General features: G+C 43.9%; 2 protein-coding genes across 2 annotated transcripts; both read right to left on the bottom strand.

Annotated features, from left to right (window-relative positions):
* Window positions 1-233: 233 nt before the first annotated feature.
* LOC125439474 (mas-related G-protein coupled receptor member H-like) lies at window positions 234-12,378 on the bottom strand. Its single transcript, XM_048508575.1, has 5 exons — window positions 12,331-12,378; window positions 10,039-10,099; window positions 6,554-6,750; window positions 4,239-4,248; window positions 234-1,072 (listed from the first exon to the last, which is right to left on the bottom strand). Exons 1-5 carry the CDS (start codon window positions 12,376-12,378, stop codon window positions 234-236), a joined length of 1,155 nt encoding a protein of 384 aa, XP_048364532.1.
* A 4,826-nt stretch (window positions 12,379-17,204) lies between these two features.
* On the bottom strand, window positions 17,205-18,281 carry LOC125439472 (mas-related G-protein coupled receptor member H-like). Its single transcript, XM_048508574.1, has 2 exons — window positions 17,484-18,281; window positions 17,205-17,399 (listed from the first exon to the last, which is right to left on the bottom strand). Exons 1-2 carry the CDS (start codon window positions 18,279-18,281, stop codon window positions 17,205-17,207), a joined length of 993 nt encoding a protein of 330 aa, XP_048364531.1.
* Window positions 18,282-19,816: the final 1,535 nt, after the last annotated feature.

Genomic DNA, 19,816 nt, shown 5'->3' with positions numbered 1-19,816 from the left:
TCACTGTAGGTTTTCACTCAATTTCTAATGCATCTATAATGCTATAATAAATTGGGGCTTCTGGAGACATTGTAACTGGATTGTAATTGGGGAGCTCCACTTCCCCTGTTCCACATCTACCTGTTCTGTCTATTAATTTTTTTTTTTTGGCCTTTGGATTGCACTGGTTCAAAGTGCACCGCTTAATGGCATCATGGCTTGGGTTGAATGGAGGGAAGCTGCCATTCCTCTCTTCACCCTTCTTCTTCTTCTTCTTCTTCTTCCAATATCCTCCGTAGTACGACCTTCAAGCTTTCTCCAGTCGGACCCTCCCGCTTTCTCCCAACCACAAAATAAATCAGTGGGTTAATGCTGCTGTTTAAGGAAGCACACAGTAAGCCGTATCTCATTGGAGAGGGAAATGCATCCCTGGAGAAAGCAAAGTGAAAGTAGGCAGCATTCAGCGGGAACGCGAAGAGGAGGAAGAAGAGAAGCGTCAGGAGGATAGCTCTTAAAAGCCTTCCTCGCTGCCGCTGTTGGGATTTGAAGCAGACTTTAATGGACAAGGTCAGAGTGGAGATGATCATGAGTGGGAGGCAAAGCAGGGCGCTCACAAAAAACTGGTAGAACGTGAGAGGGTGATCCTTTTCCAGGATCCCAGTCTGGAAGAGTATGTAGTGAATTCCACTAAGCAGGAAGGAGAGGACCCAGATAGTGGCACACACGAAGGTGGACAATTGAGATGGTCGGCGAAGTCGATGCCAGATTGGGAAGAGGACACACAGGCACCGGTCAATGCTGATCACTGTCAGTAGGAACTGGCCGGTGCTGTATGTGAATATGATGAGCTCCACGTATATGAGGTCCGAAGAGGGATCTTCTACAGCAAAAAATGTTGCCAAAGATATGAGGACTCCCATGTCAGCCACGGCCAGGTTCAGGATGAAGATGGTGAAAGAATTCCTCTTAATGCGGAAACCAAGAAGCCAGAGGACGACGGCGTTCCCCAGAAATCCAAAAATGCCAATAAAAATGCTTAGGAAAGAGATAGTCTTTTGCTCCAGGTATTCCCCAAAGGTTAGGTTATAATCGTCTGTCTCAGGAGTCACAGAGGTCTGATTTGTGAAGCTGAAATTGGTCCACATCCTCCTTGTGTGTTTTTTAGAATACTTTTCCCCTCTGTTTGTTTAGATGCACCTGCCAGAACAAAAGGTGCTTGAATGAGTCAAAAGCAGTGGGTGCCACAAATCCACACAAAATGGATGCCTGTAAGAGAATTGTGGGATAGATACTGTGTGCCAAGCCTGGGCAGGAAGGCTGCTGAACTTCCCCACCTGACCCAAAGGTGTGATTCGCTTGACATTCAGGTTGGCTAATCCAGAACTAGGGAGACGCGTAGAGTAATTCCTCGGTTTAGACATTGGCTCACCATCTACATATGAATTATATATTTTTTTAAAATTGTATAGAAATTGATTTTGGAACTTATTTATGGAGCTGTGTTGGATATTGTGTGGTTTTAATCTTGGGCCCCTTCCGCGCACACAAAATAATGCGTTTTCAAACCACTTCAAACCACTTTCAAACCACGCTACAGGGGTCAGTGCTATCAGTCACAGACCAGGAAAGGGATTTAGGCGTCTTAGTTGATAGTTCCATGGGAATGTCAACTCAATGCATGGCAGCTGTAAAAGGCAAACCCTATGCTGTGGGATCATTAGGAAAGGAATTGAGAATAAAACTGCAAAGTATTGTCATGCCCTTATATAAAGCTGTGTGAGATGCTGACCGCATCTGGAGTACTGTGTCCAGTTCTGGTCGCCGCATCCTCAAAAAGGATATTGAGGAGATAGAAAAAGTGCAGAGAAGGGCAACAAGGATGATTGAGGGACTGGAGCACCTTCCCTATGAGGTGAGAGGCTGCGAAGCGTTTGGGACTCTTTAGTTTGGAGAGAGGAGGCTGGGCTGAGGGGATATGATTGGAAGTCTAAGCAAAATTATGCATGGGGTAGAAAATGTTGACAGAGAGAAATTTTTCTCTCTTTCTCACAATACTAGAACCAGGGGGCATTCATTGAAAATGCTGGGGGGAAGAATTAGGACTAATCAAAGGAAACACTTCTTCACGCAACGTGTGATTGGTGTTTGGAATATGCTGCCACAGGAGGTGGTGATGGCCACTGACCTGGATAGCTTTAAAAGGGGCTTGGACAGATTTATGGAGGAGAAGTCGATTTATGGCTACCAATCTTGATCCTCCTTGATCTGAGATTGCAAATGCCTTAACAGACCAGGTGATCGGGAGCAACAGCCACAGAAGGCCATTGCTTTCACATCCTACATGTGAACTCCCAAAGGCACCTGGTGGGCCACTGCGAGTAGCAGAGAGCTGGACTAGATGGACTTTGGTCTGATCCAGCTGGCTTGTTCTTATGTTCTTATGTTCACTTTCACAACTGTTTGCAAGTGGATTTTGCTATTCCGCACAGCTTCAAAGAGCACTGACAGCAGTTTGAAAGTGCATTATTCTGCATGTACGGAATGAGCCTTGGTTGTTAGCCGCCCTGGACCAAACTTCAGCCGGGAATTGGGCGGGGTATCAATTCAATAAAATAAAAAATAATCCCTGTTGTGTCATCCTCAGGGGATCTATCAGCACTCCGAGCAGCTCATTACCTACTACCCTCTCAGAACCATCCCAAGATATATTCAAGAGAATTGCCCCAGCATCCCCTTAGCTCCTGTTGACTCAGCAAGCATCTCCTTTACATGAGGGAGAAGCAAAATTGAAACACCAAGGAGGAGAAATTCCAAACCCTCCTTGTAGTGAAGTTTGCCTTTCTAGAAGCCATGGACGAGAAGTGTGTGTGTGGGGGGGGGGGCGAGATGCCAGGGAGAATTCACTAAGCATGTGTAACCCCCATGCCCAGAATGGGTTGAACCAGTAAGGGGGTGGAGACTCAGAGCAGCAGAAAGGCTGCAGAGCTCTTTGGAGAAGACAAGGCTACCAGACTCGAACCTTGATTTCTATAAGCCCTTAACACCTTGTTAAGGTACACTACAATATTGTTGGGAACTACTGGGAAGGTAGTTGTCTATTTTTGCTATGTTGTAAATGTTGGAGTTTATTGTTTCAGGGTTTCTTTTTGTGGTTGTAATGGGTGAGAGTTCTCCTGGAAACCTTCATCATGTTGCATCCTGTTCACCAAGCCCTTGGAGTCTTCAGGAGCCAACCCACTTGCAAAGAAGAATTGGACTTGGCAGTATCAGTAGACTGTAACTAGAAGGACTTGAAATGCAACCTGAACAGGACCTTGAATTGTAAATGTTAAATGTTGATGTTTAATGTTATTTGTAAAGAGAAGTAAACTGTTTTGTTTAAATTTGGTTCTTTGCAACTCCTTCCAAGTACTGCCCCACAGAACCCACAAGCTGAGGTTACACATGCATTTCATGCAGAGGGTAGCCTACCTTCTTCTGATCCAAACTTTTCCCAATTGAAGACAAGGAGCCTACAGTTCTTCTTCAGAACTTCAGGGTCACCGATGTCACTTCTTCTTGGGATTGCAGTGAATTTGTCCAGCTAGCACGGAGTGCCAAATGCAGTGCAGAAAATGCCTGAGCAGTAGTTTATATAGACCAGCAAGGGTGGGGCACAGGCCATATATTCCTTCCAATCCATTAGCAAGAGAGGCTGTTAGCCATGGGTAACGCTCCATTACTCTCCCAAGCTGCTTTTGCAGATTCCTAAGTGTGGAAGAAATTGTTCTGAAAGGATTGAATCTCAAGAGAAACTCACTCTGCATATCCTAGAAAATTTGCAGAGTCTCTAAGGCATCGGTTTGACTCTTTATGTTGCTTGAAAACTGATCTTTTAAAACTTGGATTACGTATTTTTGCTATCAAAGGGAAATTATTTCACAGCATACCTTTTTATCACATATCATTTTTTGATTTTCCACAACGTCAAAAACCCTTTCTCCGGTGCTCACCCGCTTAGCCTCCGGTTGGTGAAGCAGGCATTTTATACACCTTCCGATTTTCATCGTAATAAGCCAATAACTCAGAAGATCCTGTAATGGATCTTCAATTATTGCGTAGTATCAGTGACGGGAAGCCATGAAGGATCTCAAAACCGATTCAGTTGTAAGGATGTGTTGCTGGACACCAAGGCCGTCGCAGGGAGGTCCCTTTTTGTTTTCTTTCATGCAGGGGCAGCCGATCGGATTGTGGGACAATCAACATGACTGCGCAGCTACGTATGTATTTCTGGAAAAAGAAAAAAGGAAAGAAGCGTGTCGGTGCAAAGGAGTGAAAGCAACCGAGATTGTTTCCATGGGCTCCAGTCATAAGAATATGACAACATAAGAACTAGCCTGCTGGATCAGACCAGAGTCCATCTAGTCCAGCACTCTGCTACTCGCAGTGGCCCACCAGGTGCCTTTGGGAGCTCACCTGCAGGATGTGAAAGCAATGGCCTTCTGCTGCTGCTGCTCCTGAGCACCTGGTCTGCTAAGGCATTTGCAATCTGAGATCAAGGAGGATCAAGATTGGTAGCCATAGATCGACTTCTCCTCCATGAATCTGTCCAAGCCCCTTTTAAAGCTCTCCAGGTTAGTGGCCATCACCACCTCCTGTGGCAGCATATTCCAAACACCAATCACACGTTGCGTGAAGAAGTGTTTCCTTTGATTAGTCCTAATTCTTCCCCCCAGCATTTTCAATGGATGCCCCCCTGGTTCTAGTATTGTGAGAAAGAGAGAAAAATTTCTCTCTGTCAACATTTTCTACCCCACGCATAATTTTATAGACTTCAATCCTATCCCCCCTCAGGCGTCTCCTCTCCAAACTAAAGAGTCCCAAATGCTGCAGCCTCTCCTGATAAGGAAGGTGCTCCAGTCCCTCAATCATCCTCGTTGCCCTTCTCTGCACTTTTTCTATCTCTTCAATATCCTTTTTGAGATGTGGCAACCAGAACTGAACACAGGACTCCAAGTGCGGTCGCACCACTGCTTTATATAAGGAAAGGTCACTGCCTGAATGAGTGAAGGGCAGACATGGGTCCAGGAAAATGGGCTCCTTTATCACAACTGCAACCCATTATACATATGTTGTGCAGAACCCACCAGAGTGAAACAAGACTCCTCCCTCTGACACACAGACAAACATATCTGACCAGGTCCCGGTCCAAAGAGCTCCCTACTTCAGATCTGAGGTTTCTTCATTTATGTATTTACTTTGTTTATGCAGTGGCGTAGGAGGTTAAGCAGTGGCGTAGGAGGTTAAGAGCTCGTGTATCTAATCTGGAGGAACTGGGTTTGATTCCCCGCTCTGCCACCTGAGCTGTGGAGGCTTATCTGGGGACCTTGGGCTAGTCACAGCTTCTCGGAGCTCTCTCAGCCCCACCTACCTCACAGGGTGTTTGTTGTGAGGGGGGGAAGGGCAAGGAGATTGTAAGCTCCTTTGAGTCTCCTACAGGAGAGAAAGGGGGGATATAAATCTAAACTCTTCTTCTTCTTCTTCTTCTTCTTCTTCTTCTTCTTCTTCTTCTTCTTCTTCTTCTTCTTCTTCTTCTTCTTCTTCTTCTTCTTCTTCTTCTGCCTTATCCCCCAAAGGGACTCAAAATAGCTTACATCATTCTCCTGCCCTATATTTTACCTTCACCATAACCCTGTGGGTTAGGCTAGGCTGTGAGTGTGTGATTGGCCCATCAAGCAGCGAGTGGCGGAATGAGCCCTCCCCCCGCCACATCCTAGTTCAACATTTCAACCACTATACGGCACTGTCTTTCAGTGTTTTCACAATGCTCCCACTGGTTGCAAACCATGAGCTTGGAGCCAAGGACCAACAGCCCTTTGGAACTTGCATTTTGGCACATGCTCAGGGGATCACATCTATGACCCCAGCCTGGAAAAGGACTAGCTCTATTCAGCATCTTCTCATGGGCTGCAACCTTTCACACCTGATAAGGGGGTATACAGACTTCATTTGAAAGGCCAGGGCGAGAAGATCTACAGTTGTAATCCTGGGAATGTTCCTGCTTGCTGCCCAGTAATGGAGAGCCTGCAGGTTGTTTCCTAAAGAGTTGATTGTACTCAATTATTTATCTCCAATTTCCCTGTGTAAGCAAATGACACCCCTGAGAGAGACAGAGGTTGAGAGATTTTGCACAAGCGTTTATTAGAACCAGGGGGCATTCATTTTGCACAAGCGTTTATTAGAACCAGGGGGCATTCATTGAAAATGCTGGGGGGAAGAATTAGGACTAATAAAAGGAAACACTTCTTCACACAACGTGTGATTGGTGTTTGGAATATGCTGCCACAGGAGGTGGTGATGGCCACTCACCTGGATAGCTTTAAAAAGGGTTTGGACAGATTTATGGAGGAGAACAAAACCTATGGCGTAGATACCAGCTTGGGTAAAGAACAAACACACACCTGTCAATGCTTATAATGGCCAGGATAAACTGGCTACTGTTCCATGTAGTTAGGAGAAGCAGAGCAATGAGATCATCAACATATTGAGTATTAATGTGTACATCAATATTGCTTAAAAATAGATACACATATACAAAAACTAAGACTGAAAGGAACCCAAAGGAAGCAAGGCTGAAGTTCCGGAAGTACGTGGTGAAAACATTCCTTTTAATGTTGAAGGCGAGTAGCCAGAGGAAAAGTCCGTTTCCCACGAGTCCAAAAATGCAGATAACAATAGAGAAGATGCACAAAATAATGTTATTCGCCACGTAACTCTCGACTAGTGAATCACCTCGGTCATCAAATTTGGGTTGTCAAAATCCGAAACTGAATTTTTTCATCATGCTCATCTTTGGATTTTTTTTCCCCCTTCCTCTTCTTGAACGAACTCTCCTGCTAGGAGAAATCAGAAAATGTTGGAATCAGTTGCCGTAATAGAGCCAAGCAAATAAAACAGTTTTCAGTCTATTGGTTTCACCTCCATGACTTGCATGGATTGTGTTGGATCTAGAATGATGATTTTTTTTGGTATTGGCTGTCCTAATCATGATCTTTTGTGTACTTTCATGTGTGTTTTCCCAAAAGAATTATACTACTTTTCCTTTTTTTGAAGAAATAATCATATCTATACAAGTAGGTGGCATAGGAGCAGCAGTGGCGCAGGAGGTTAAGAGCTCGTGTATCTAATCTGGAGGAACCGGGTTTGATTCCCAGCTCTGCCGCCTGAGCTGTGGAGGCTTATCTGGGGAATTCAGGTTAGCCTGTGCACTCCCACACACGCCAGCTGGGTGACCTTGGGCTAGTCACAGCTTCTCGGAGCTCTCTCAGCCCCACCTACCTCACAGGGTGTTTGTTGTGAGGGGGGAAGGGCAAGGAGATTGTCAGCCCCGTTGAGTCTCCTGCAGGAGAGAAAGGGGGAATATAAATCCAAACTCTTCTTCTTCTTCTAAGTCATCTTGATTTCTGGAAGGAACAAAGGCAGCTAATAATTTTAAATCAATCAATAGTTTAAGCGAAAAGGCCTAGGTTGTGTTCTTTATATATAGGATGTTTTTCACTCGAAATGTTGACTTGGCTTCTTTTAGAGTGAACTCTGCCTTTAATCAGGACCCTGTGATATGTTTGGTAATATACACTGATTTTTTTTCACATATTCATTGACTTCTTCTCTATACATGATGCTTGAAGAGGCTTCAAAAATAAAACTATTGGTTGGAGTCAGCTAACTTTTTCAAAAAATAATGGAATTCCTTCCCCCGGCAGATTCGTCTGTCTCCTTCTGTCGTCGTCTTCTGCCAACGGGCAAAGAATTGTGTTTTGTTTGACTTCTGATCACTGATCCTTACTGACATTCAATCCTATTCATGTGTCTATATTTTATGTTTTCTTTTTAAGTATATCATGTGCATATCTATATGCCTTCAAAGTCTTCTTGGTATTTCATGTATCTGCCTATGTGCCATTAAAGGTTGAAATGAAATGAAATGAATGTATCTGCCACCTTGGGGATCCTAAAGTGAAGGGGAAAATGACTTTAAAAGATTTAAAATAAATTAATGAGTACATCTAATCTGCATTTTTTACTTTCATGCCATTTTCTGTTGCTGTTAAACATCCTAATTTCTTACACTCATTCATGTGCAAGTTTGCATATAAGCTGCATACAATGGATAAAAGATAAAAATGGTGTACAGTAATGATTTTTTAAATCAGAGGGAGCAGCAGTGGCGTAGGAGGTTAACAACTCGTGTATCTAATCTGGAGGAACCGGGTTTGATTCCCAGCTCTGTCGCCTGAGCTGTGGAGGCTTATCTGGGGAATTCAGATTAGCCTGTACACGCCCACACACGCCAGCTGGGTGACCTTGGGCTAGTCACAGCTTCTCGGAGCTCTCTCAGCCCCACCTACCTCACAGGGTGTTTGTTGTGAGGGGGGAAGGGCAAGGAGATTGTAAGCCCCTTTGAGTCTCCTGCAGGAGAGAAAGGGGGGATATAAATCCCAACTCTTCTTCTTCTTCTAAAAAAACTCAGTGGAAGGGAACAAAACCACAGCATGACATGATCTATATATTAAAAAAAATATTTATATTGTACATTATTTGGAAAAACAAAAAGGTCCTTGATACAAGCGTACGTAGTTCTAGTTAGGTTCTACTACGTAGATCAGTACTGAGGTATACATGCATAAAAGAGAGAATGATATCTACATGTCATAATCAAGAAAACAATGAGATCACAGAAAAGGCAAGGAGAAGAAAGTCCATTTTAAAGTGAACCGCGCTGTACAGGTTTTATGGGTTTGCTTCTACTTTCTACGGTTGTAGTTGCTTCATCCATAAATGGGTAAAACCAAGCAGTCACTAGCAGGAGAAATGGCACCATCATGCCCTTCTCCAAAGCCTTCCAAATATATCTGGTATGCCCCGATAGAAAGGACTAGGTTGCCTTCGATCTCAGCCAATGTGGTAATTCTAACCTACTGGGATAAAATCTAATCTCTGGAGCTCTGACCACAATTAGCTTTCAGATTCAGCTGAATTCAGAACACACCAAGAACCCAGCAGACTGAGATGACCAGAACCAAAAATGCAGTCTCAGACTCAGAAACATGTTTCACTCCAAATCAGAGCCAAAATAAATAATCTTTTGTCGTCAATATCTAGGGCAGGGTAATGTCAACGGTTAAGATGGAGTTTTGGTGAATAGGTTTATATTAATTTTTAAAACTAACCATTTATGTGCGCGTTAAAACTCACCAAATCTCAAAAAGGATATCAAAGAGATAGGAAAAGTGCAGAGAAGGGCAACGAGGATGATTGAGGGACTGGAGCACCTTCCTTATGAGGAGAGGCTGCAGCGCTTGGGACTCTTTCGTTTGGAGAGGAGACGTCTGAGGTGGGATATGATTGAAGTCTATAAAATTATGCATGGGGTAGAAAACGTATCCCGTTGAAACAAAGAAGAAGAGTTTGGATTTATATCCCCTCTTTCTCTCCTGTAGGAGACTCAAAGGGGCTTACAATCTCCTTGCCCTTCCCCTCTCACAACAAACACCCTGTGAGTTGGGTGGGGCTGAGAGAACTCCGAAAACTGTGACTAGCCCAAGGTCACCCAGCTGGCATGTGTGGGAGTGTGCAGGCTAATCTGAATTCCCCAGATAAGCCTCCACAACTCAAGCGGCAGAGCTGGGAATCAAACCCGGTTCCTCCAGATCAGAGTGCACCTGCTCTTAACCACTACGTCACTCATTTCCAGCTTCAAACTGAACTCATCCCCACTGAGAGTTTTTACTTACAGGTAAAGTTAAGGTAGACTCCTGTGCAAGCGCCATGACACAGAAAGGTAAGTTGCAATACTCCAGTGATAGCTCTGCTCACAACCTGAGTTTGATCCCAACAGAAGTCGGATTCAGGTGGCCGGCTCAAGGTTGACTCAGCCTTCCATCCTTATGAGGTCGGTGAAATGAGTACCCCGCTTGCTGGGGGTTGAGTGTGGATGACTGGACAACCCCCTTCCCCCAACGTAGTCTGCTCAGCAAATGTTGTGATATGATGTCACCCCATGGATCAGTTTTCACTCACCTGTGAATAATTGTGGGGAGCTGTCTTTAGAGACTGTGGATGCGGGGCCCGATGTCTTCTGCTAGACAAGGGGGCAAGATGAAATTGTAGGAGAGTTTGAAAACTTCTAGCACATTTCAACTGTCCCATCAAAGTTACTGCAAGATGGTGAAGAGATTCAAGCTAACTGCCCTTTGCAGTTATTCTTCAGTTTGCTCACATCAGCTGATGGAGCGGTTCTTGTATCAGCCATCAGATTAACTCTCAGAGGGAGGAAACTCTTTGTCATGTAAGGATTCTGGGTGCTAGAATGGCTCTCGTGAGTAGAGCAAATTTGCAAGTGATAAGGAGGAGCAACTGACCCCACTATTATCTGTCAAAAGGGCAACAACTGTTCAAAAAAAGTTGATGAGGTTAGAAAATGGTGGACACAAGTGGTGGAGAAAACAAAAAAGAGCTTTAACAGTCGGGGACAAAAACATAAAATGGAAAGACTGTGTGAAATTCCACCCCCAAATAGTTGTTTATTGTCCTGAAAAACTTTGTATTTGTGTGACATGGGCCTATGTTGCAGTCTAAGAACTGTTAATGAATAATTGTAATTTTACATTATTTGACCTGTCTACAATGTTTGAATTTCCCCTTAGCCCCTCTGCACACATAAAAACGCAACCAAGGAGAAAGGTTTTCAGCCTAGTCTTTTTTGCCTTTACTGTAAAAAAAGCGATATATTGCTGTCATATTGGTATGTGCCGAGGTAGTTACTGCTAGTCGCTGTGAGGACCATGACAAATTATACCTATAGTAAATGCCAAGGTATCGGAAATATTTGACCTGCTCAATTTTGTGGCCCTTAATTCACCAGGACGAGGGCTTCCAACTCTTAGCAAAAATGAGAACTTTAGTTTTAGCATAGTTAATTTCCAGTCTGTTCTCTTCGCAATAATTAGCAAAACTATACATTAGGCATTTAAGGCCAATACTGGACAAGGACAATAACACTGCATCGTCTGCATACAACATTAAAGGAACATGTCTTTTTCTGGACATTTTGAAAAGCTAATTTTGACATGGGAAACACGAAACACACCTCACACTCCTTCTCATCCTAATAAAGTACAGCCCAAGTAATTATGCTGCTAGAAGCTACAATGACTATATTGAAACTACTGTGCTTTAGTCATTGGAAAAGACAATAATGCTAGGAAATGTTGCAGACCGTGGGAGAGGTGGAAGATCCACTATAGAAATGGATTGACTCAATCAAGGAAGCCACGCCCCACTGATTGCATGACCTGAGCAAGGCTGTTAAAGGCGGGTGTAAACAGGCTGTTCATTCTTGTCCAAAGGTGTGAAATCAGGCTCTTTGGGAAAGGTCAAACCTATTGCAGGATGGGGCAGGTCTGCTCGTGAACAAGCGTAACATGGCCCCCAGTTTCAAAGTGGAGGGGCTCTGTCCTATTCCTCTCCACTCCACTCCAGGCTGCTCAGGGGCTGGCAACCCCTCAACAGAGTGTAACCCCCATGCTCAGAATGGGTTGACCCAGAAAGGGGTGGAGACCCAAAGCAGGAGGAGGCTGCAGACCTCATGTAGTTTGGAGGAGACAAGGCTACCAGATTCGGACCTTGGTTTGTATAAGCCCTTAACATCTTGTTAAGGTAACTGCAATGTTGTTGGGAACTACTGGTAAGTTGCTATGTTGTAAATGTTGGCGTTTACTGTTTCAGGGTTTCTTTTATGTTTGTAATGGGTGAGAGTTCTCCTGGAAACCTTCATCATGTTGAATCCTGTTCATCAAGCCCTTGGAGTCTTCAGGAGCCAACCCACTTGCAGGAAGAACTGGACTTGGCAATATCAGAAGACTGTAACTAGAAGGATTTGAAATGCAACCTGAACAGGACCTTGAAGTGTGATGTTAAATGTTGATGCTATATGTTATATGTTAAGAAAGTAAACCATTTTGTTTTTAAAAATCGTTGTTGCAAACTCATTCCAAGTTCTGCCCCACAGAACCCACAAGCTGAGGTTACAAGAGCACAAGACCAGGAGGTGGGAAAGAGGGGCGCATCAGGCATTCTAAACCATTAATGGTCACCAAGCCCACAACTCTTCTCTCCCTATATTTAGGATGTGTCCTAAGTCCCACCCATCAAGGTCTTGTATACCCGAAGCCTATTGTGGCCACCACTGTCAACGTGCAATCCTTGAAGTAAGGAGGTGATGACAAGGAATTGGGAGATCCTGCCCATAAAAGAACAGAGGGTGCCTTGGACAGGAGAAGGAGGGAGATTAGTGAGGTCAAGTGAGGTTACCTGGGGGTCAATGTGTCCTACTGCACAGAACTTGAAATCTTTGAACATCACCTCAGGAGCCTTTAACTCCCCCTCCTTTTTGCTTGCCAATCCACAGCCAGAACTTTTGCCTTAATAAAGGTTTTGACTTCTCTCTGAGGCCTGGAGTCTCCCTCTTTCTTCACCCCACCTCCTAGGACCAGCCTAATCAGGTGAATGAAGACCACACTGCAGAACAAGCCCATCTCTTCCATGAAACTGAGCCTACCCCACTTCCTGCCACCACCCCGTGTCTGCCATCAAGACACATGTTCCCCTCAACCCCGCCCCACATAAGAACATAAGAACAAGCCAGCTGGATCAGACCAGAGTCCATCTAGTCCAGCTCTCTGCTACTCGCAGTGGCCCATCAGGTGCCTTTGGGAGCTCACAGGCAGGACGTGAAAGCATTGGCCTGCTGCTGCTGCTCCCGCTCCCGAGCACCTGGTCTGCTAAGGCATTTGCAATCTCAGATCAAAGAGGATCAAGATTGGTAGCCATAAATCGACTTCTCCATAAATCTGTCCAAGCCCCTTTTAAAGCGATCCAGGTTAGTGGCCATCACCACCTCCTGTGGCAGCATATTCCGGCCCTGATCCCTCTGCCAGATATCTGGGGTTTCTGCTCCATGCAGCTGACTACATTGCCTTTCATGAAGATAGTTTCAGAAGGTAGCTGTGCAGATGGCAATTGGCCAGTGACTCATGCTGGAATGGCAGTGGACTTACAGATAGATTTCACCAGTCCCAACAGTGAGAGGAAAGTTCCTCCTAGCTCAGCTCAAGTTGTATCTCCAAGCTCAGCTCAAGGGGTATCAGAAATCACACTCTTGGCTTGGGGATGTCATATGAGAAAATGTACTTATCGTGGATGACAAAATAGTCTTCAACGGAAGGAGGAGGAGACCTTTTCAGTGTGGGGTCTTTGTCCCAAAAAGGCGAGTGGGACTGGATCCAGAGCAACATATTTCTTTATTCCATTAAAAAATCTGCCTTTCCATTTCCATTCTCAGATATCTCCAACTTCATTATCATACAAAATGTCCAAACTGTCGGATAGAAAATAAATCTTGAAAAAGGTTGGATAGTAGAGTTGCCAGCTCCAGGTAGAGACGTTTGTGGAGAGTTGGGATGGCAACTTGGGAGGGTGGGATTTCAGGGTGGGGGGAAGGCAGCCCAGCAAAGCATCATGCCATAGAGTCCATCCTCTTCTAAAGCAGCTATTTTCTCCAGGGGAACTCATCTCTGCAGCCGGGAGATCATTTGTCTTTCCACAAACTCTCCAGGCCCTCCTGGACTTTGGCAGCATTAAGAAGGCCTTTGTTTTGGCTACTTGCCAAGACATCACCCTGCTTTAAACCCTGTTTTCTTCTTTTCAGTTTCACTTCTCTTCACCCCGGTAACAACTGAAGTCATGATTCTTTATCTTATTGCAATGTTTCTCATGTTTATTTCCCTCATAGTTACATACAAGAATATGAATAAGTGATATACATCATAACTGTAAATGGCAATATATGTTCACAACACAAGCAAATCTGCGGAATTTTTTTTTAAAAGGCAAAGCTTTGGGCAATAAATTTGAACACAGAGAAAAAGAAAGACCATACTGAATCGTTTCTTCATCCATAATACACAGTTTAAGCAGAATAAGTAGGAAATTTCAGATTTCAAAATAGGACAGTTTAGGAATGAGCCCTCATAGATACAAAATTTTCTCAATTAAAACATGCATAATATTTGTATGCATGGGAGTATAATTCAGTTTAAACTAAAAATGAGCGTATGTGGAGAAAATGAATAACCCTGCCACCAGTTTTTATTGTCTACTTGGACAAGGAAGAGGAATAAACTTTTGGATTGATACCTCACTTTTCTCAACCATAAGGAGCCTCAAAATGGCTTATAAACTCCTTCCCTACCTCTCCCCTCAACAGAAACTCTGTGAGGTAGGTTGAGCTGAGAGAGATTTGAGAGAACTGTGACTATCCAAGGTCACCCAGCAGGCTTCATGTGGGGGAGTGGGGAAACAAATCTTGTTCACCAGTCAAGAGACTGCAGCTCAAGTACTGGAGTGTGAGTCAAATCCAGTTCTCCAGATTAGAGACCACCTGCACTTAACTGCTACACCACACCGGCTCTTGTAGCCAAGGCAGGAGGAATAAGTACGATCCATCCCCTTTCCAAGACTTTATCATTTGCCTTTTGATACATATCAAAATTATTACCTTTCTCCCCTTCCCAATTCTGACTGATTCCAGACTTTTACCCTCACTTCTTCCTAAATCCTAGGACTAGGTTAATTCACTGTGTGCTGTGATCAGTTCTATGCTGGTATATTTATTATTTTACCTTTCCTAATAAAATTGTTAAACCTTTGGATTCCTGTGGATTTCTTGCAGAAACCTACCTTCGTAAACCCTGGTGGAAAAGATCTCATATTGGTTGCCCAACTCTCATATAGCAAGGTCTGCCCTTGCTAATTCCCCCCACTCTAAAAGGGGCAGACCCCAGCATTTTGGGTTACAGAATGACCTGCATTTCCATATTTGCCTACTCCCCTTCCTCCTTTCTTCATCTCTGAAGGCGTCCCAGAGCAGATCTCCATTGCCTGCTTGCCTGCCTGCCTGCCTTCCATCAAGAAAAATATCATTGCAAACAACACAGAAGGACATATGAGCATCCTTTTAATTTATACAATCTTGCTTAACATGTTTCTGAAGGATCCTATAGGGGAAAAGGAGGGGAAGTGAGGTGCAATAGTTTCTTCTATGGAGAAAAGAAGGAAGGTCTGTAAGCCAAAAACCAGCATAGGGAAGCCATGCATTGGGATTCCACAGTATAAAATAGTCATGCAAAACAGGGGAATGTATGCAAGGGTGCCTGAGCTCATGACAGACCAGCAAACTAATGCATTAAAGAGGATGGAAATAATAGTGTGAAAGCACTGCTTAATGATGGAGAAGGGGAAAGATCAGCAGGGAGGCATCATTTGCAATTCCATGATATTACTTAAAATAGTCAAAACAGCAAAATGTTTGCAAGGGTGCTCGGGTTCATGGCAAATCACCTTACCAACAAATTAATGCGAGTTCGTTGTAAAAATGCCATCAAGTCACAGCTGAATCAAGGTGACCTCGTAAGATTTTCAAGGGCCGATTACGCATGGCGAGCTTCCTGTGACCCCAAAGAGAATTTGCCCGGAGTCTTTGTTTGGGGCATGTTCAGCATTATTGCCGTGTTAGTGGTGGGGCAGCCACTGCCCACTGGCTGGCTTTTTGCTTCTGTCCAGGGGAGGGTGATCTCTGCGATCTCTGCTTGTTTTTGCGAGTTCTGTATCATGTATGTGTGCTTTAATTTCTAATGTAATTTAATTTTTAGATTTAAAAAAGCAGAATTATTACAGAAAAGTCTTGAATACGGCATCTGCACACGTTGCCCGATCACTGACTGTCTCCTTTGTGGGGAAGTGGGGCGGGGGGGAGTAATGGCAGTGAAAAAGCCACAAAAGGGCAACGTGAACGCCTTTTGCTAAGCTCCCTAGGCTTTTGATCATCCCTTTCCTGATGTGGTGTAAACACCAAGCATCAAGACCAGCAACCTTTTGCCAGTGCGGTTCCAAATCAGTGATTGCTTGTGTCTAGAACTAGGAGGGCTGGAGCCGTCATAGTCTGTTGATCAACGAGAAGAAATAGAGCAATGGTGGACAATGAACAGGCACACCAGATGTTTGGAGAAATATTGATATATCGACATCAGAAATTAAGAATGAAAGAAGATCTAAAGATATATAGGAGGAGAAGGTCACAGGTAACAAAAACAATACAGCAGGACAAAAAGCGGGAAGAAGTCGGAAACAGGGAGGGGGGCAAGGGGAAGGCATGCAAAGCATTGTGTGGTAGTGGGAGGGGTGAGGCTTGGCAGACTGGCTGTGGGTGGAGAGAAGAAGTCTGGGGAAAAGCTGTGCTCACTGGCAAATCTGCCGCGCTCTGGTGGCAAACAAAATTGTAATCAAGCTACAAGTGGCCTTGCTTGCTGCAGAGAGCATGGAAAGTGAAAGGGGGGCTTGAGGGATTATGTCTGTACAAAAAAAATCTTGCTGTAACAGACATTCACCCCCATCATGCTGCAGACACCTTGTGCATAATGAGACAAGATAAGAGATGGTTAGTCATTGCCGGCCTCTGTTCAGTGACACGGGACTCCATGAGGTTCTTCATGAGACTTTTAAGGAAACAACAACTGAATGGAAAATTCCTGGTGTCCTTTTACCACTGTACTATAGAGAGTGTCTTAACCTACTGCATCTGTGTATGGTTCTCCAGTTGCACAGTGGCAGATAGGAAGGCACTCCAAAGGGTGATCACTACTGCACAGAGGATTATCGGCTGCCCTCTCCCCTCCTTGGAAGAACTCTATAATTCCCGAAGCCTAAAGAAAGCCCAAAATATTTTGAGAGACCCGTCTCATCCAGCACACTCTCTTTTTGAACTGTTACCATCTGGCAGACGATATGGGTCTATCAAAACTAGAACAAAGAGGCTTAGAGACAGCTTCTACTCTAGAGCTGTGGCGATGCTGAACTCCGTGGCTTCATGTTGATGTGTTTGGGGCTGTGTAGGGATGGGTGGAGGAAGGGGAAAGTGAGGATGGGGGATGAGTCTGAAATTGTGTGCATCGAGGAATGCTGCTGTAAATTTCATTGTGCATGCACAATGACAAAATGCTTTGCTTTGCAATATTAACCACAGACTCATTAGCTTCCAAGATCTGACACAAATATGCTGTGCATGCGTGCATGCGTGCGTGCGTGCGTGCATGCGTGCGTGCATGTGCATGTCTATCCTCATACACAAATCAGACCTGGGTTTCAGCTAGGGGTCCTTCTTCCCCTCTGCAGTTTTCCTCATCCTTGAATACCCTCTGGAGGGCAACTTTCATCGAGAGCCCAGATCTGCTCTTCTTGTCTCTTCCCACTAAGAAATAGATTAACGGGTTAACACTGCAGTTTAGAACTGTACATGCAAAAGCAACCAGTATAGGAATAGTAATCTGATGTGCCCTGGACGAAAGCATAAGAATCACCGTGGAACTTAATTCTGAGTATCCAAGAAGCGCGCTGAACACGGATCTCACATCAATGTCATCCAAAACATAATAGTATATGAGGACAGACATATAATTCACAGGGAAACCAAAGATGAGAAAAAAGGAAAGCGCAAGGAAAATAGTCATGAAAAGTTTTCCCCGCTTACGTTGCTGGGATTTAAGGCAGATTGTGACCAACAAAGTGATAGCAGAGATAGCCATGAGTGGGGTGCAAATGACAACATTCACCATAAACTGGAGCAGTGTAAATTGATTTGCAAATATGAGAAGGATGTCCAATCCACTAAGCAGGAAGGAGAGGACCCATATGAAGACACAAACAGTTCTGGACAGGTGTGGTTGCCGGTGGCATCGATGCCAAACTGGGAAGAGGACCACCACGCACCTGTCCACACTGATGGCTGTCAGGAGAAGCTGATCAGTGTTATACAATAATGAGAGCACATAACCAAATATGTAATATTTCAGAAGAGAAACAGCTTCACGATTAAGGACTGCAATTACAAACTCATATACTGCGCATATATATGTCAAAATGCTGACTATGAGGACCCCAATATCAGCAATAGCCAAGTTCAGGATGTACGTTGTGAAAGGAGTCCTCTTCATGCCGAAGGCAAGAAGCCAGATGATGGTTCCATTCCCCACAATTCCAAGAATGCAGGTTAGAAATAGGAGGATATAGATAACAGTGACAATTGTTATAAAAGGTTCTTGCATCTTTAGTAGGTTGTCTCTTGAGATGTTCAAGTAATATTCATAAAGTTCAGAGTTTTCATCTTCGTGGAGACCAAATTTCAGACTTGAATTAACCACGTCCGCCATGTTTGGAATGTTTGTCTTTTTGAGTCTGTCTGCCCTTACTGGGATAAAAAAGACATATGCCAATTCAGTTCATGCTACAGGACCGAGCATTGGACATTTCTAAACTTGTGTCACCTGAGCCATGCAGGAAACCCACACGATAGTCCGTTAATACGGATGTACCTTATTTAGTATAAAATGATTGCAGCTATTTCATTATGGAGGTTTCCCATGAGGTAGATGAACCCTTTCACCTCTGAGACCCCTGAAAGAAAAAGAAAAGGCAAACTATGTATTGTCGAAGGCTTTCACGGCTGGAATCGCTGGGGTGCTGTGTGGTTTCCGGGCTGTATGGCCGTGTTCTAGCAGCATTCTCTCCTGACGTTTTGCCTGCATCTGTGGCTGGCATCTTCAGAGGATCTCTGATATATATACCAAACAGGGACCTAAAGGAATGGTTGTTTTCCTAGTACACTTTTAGCTAAGAGTCACTGCAACGTAAATTGAGCAGAAACGTATATATTTTTTTCTTCGAAAGCCCCTCTACATCACCCATAATTATTGTTTCAGATCACATCCCGTTCTTCTTTTTGCCTGCATCTGTGGCTGGCATCTTCAGAGGAGATCCTCTGAAGATGCCAGCCACAGATGCAGGTGAAATGTCAGGAGAGAATGCTGCTAGAACACGGCCATACAGCCCGGAAACCACACAGCACCCCAAAGGCAAACTAGTTCAAACTAGACAACAAAACCACACCAAAGTGTAAAGAACTACAGCAGCATGCGGTTGTTTGCTATTGCATCATTTCAATGCCAGATGAAATATATGCATAATAAGGAATTAATATACCAAACAGGGACCTAAAGGAATGGTTGTTTTCCTAGTACACTTTTAGCTAAGAGTCACTGCAATGTAGATTGAGCAGAAACATATATTTTTTTCTTAGAAAGCCCCTCTTCATCACCCATAATTATCGTTTCAGATCACATCCCATTCTTATTTTTAAGGAAAAATGGTGGCCTCATACTTTTAAATAAACAATCCCTTTCTACCAAAGGTTAGGCTTTTACCAACATGATATGAATAACCAAGATGTGACAGGTGATTTTTATCATATGTTTGTATTGCAGTAATTTTGAACGAAAGAAATCTCACTAAAAGTACATCGCATACCAAAAAAAATTGTAGATGGTTTTGCTGTGAACGAATAATTTCTAAAACATAACTCATTAAGAAAAGAAAAACTCTTTGGTTTGTGAAATCCAATTGTAAGTGAGATGAAAGGTTGATACGGTTTAGAATAGTGCAATAGGGTAAAAGCTGATTATTTGGTGCTTCGGGAATTGATGAAACCTCTTCCTCTCTGCCAGCTACAGAGATGCAGGTGAGATATGGAGCAAGGATATAAAATAAGCTGAATTATTGAAATGTAAATGTGATGGAGGGCATTTCTTCATTTTTACATTGAGGAATACTTGTGGAAAGAGCAATCAACGGCTGGTTCCGCATGGGCCAAAAACAGCAGTGTGAAAACAGTGTGAAAATGGTGTAAAAG

Source organism: Sphaerodactylus townsendi, linkage group LG09 (genome assembly GCF_021028975.2).
Source record: "Sphaerodactylus townsendi isolate TG3544 linkage group LG09, MPM_Stown_v2.3, whole genome shotgun sequence".
Taxonomy (NCBI): domain Eukaryota; kingdom Metazoa; phylum Chordata; class Lepidosauria; order Squamata; family Sphaerodactylidae; genus Sphaerodactylus; species Sphaerodactylus townsendi.
Note: the sequence above shows the minus strand (reverse complement) of the source record. Positions and strands in the feature narration are given on the sequence as shown.

Bases quoted from the DNA above. Each gene is read 5' to 3' on its own strand.
- LOC125439474 (XM_048508575.1), bottom strand. From the start codon at position 12,378: ATGTTCAAAGATTTCAAGTTCTGTGCAGTAGGACACATTGACCCCCAG. The intron at 10,100-12,330 runs GTAACCTCACTT...CCCCTTGTCTAG, and splicing joins TAGGACACATTGACCCCCAG to CAGAAGACATCGGGCCCCGC. The intron at 6,751-10,038 runs GTGAGTGAAAAC...TTGATGACCGAG, and splicing joins CTCCCCACAATTATTCACAG to GTGATTCACTAGTCGAGAGT.
- LOC125439472 (XM_048508574.1), bottom strand. From the start codon at position 18,281: ATGGCGGACGTGGTTAATTCAAGTCTGAAATTTGGTCTCCACGAAGAT. The intron at 17,400-17,483 runs GTGAGATCCGTG...AGGGCACATCAG, and splicing joins ATGTTTTGGATGACATTGAT to ATTACTATTCCTATACTGGT.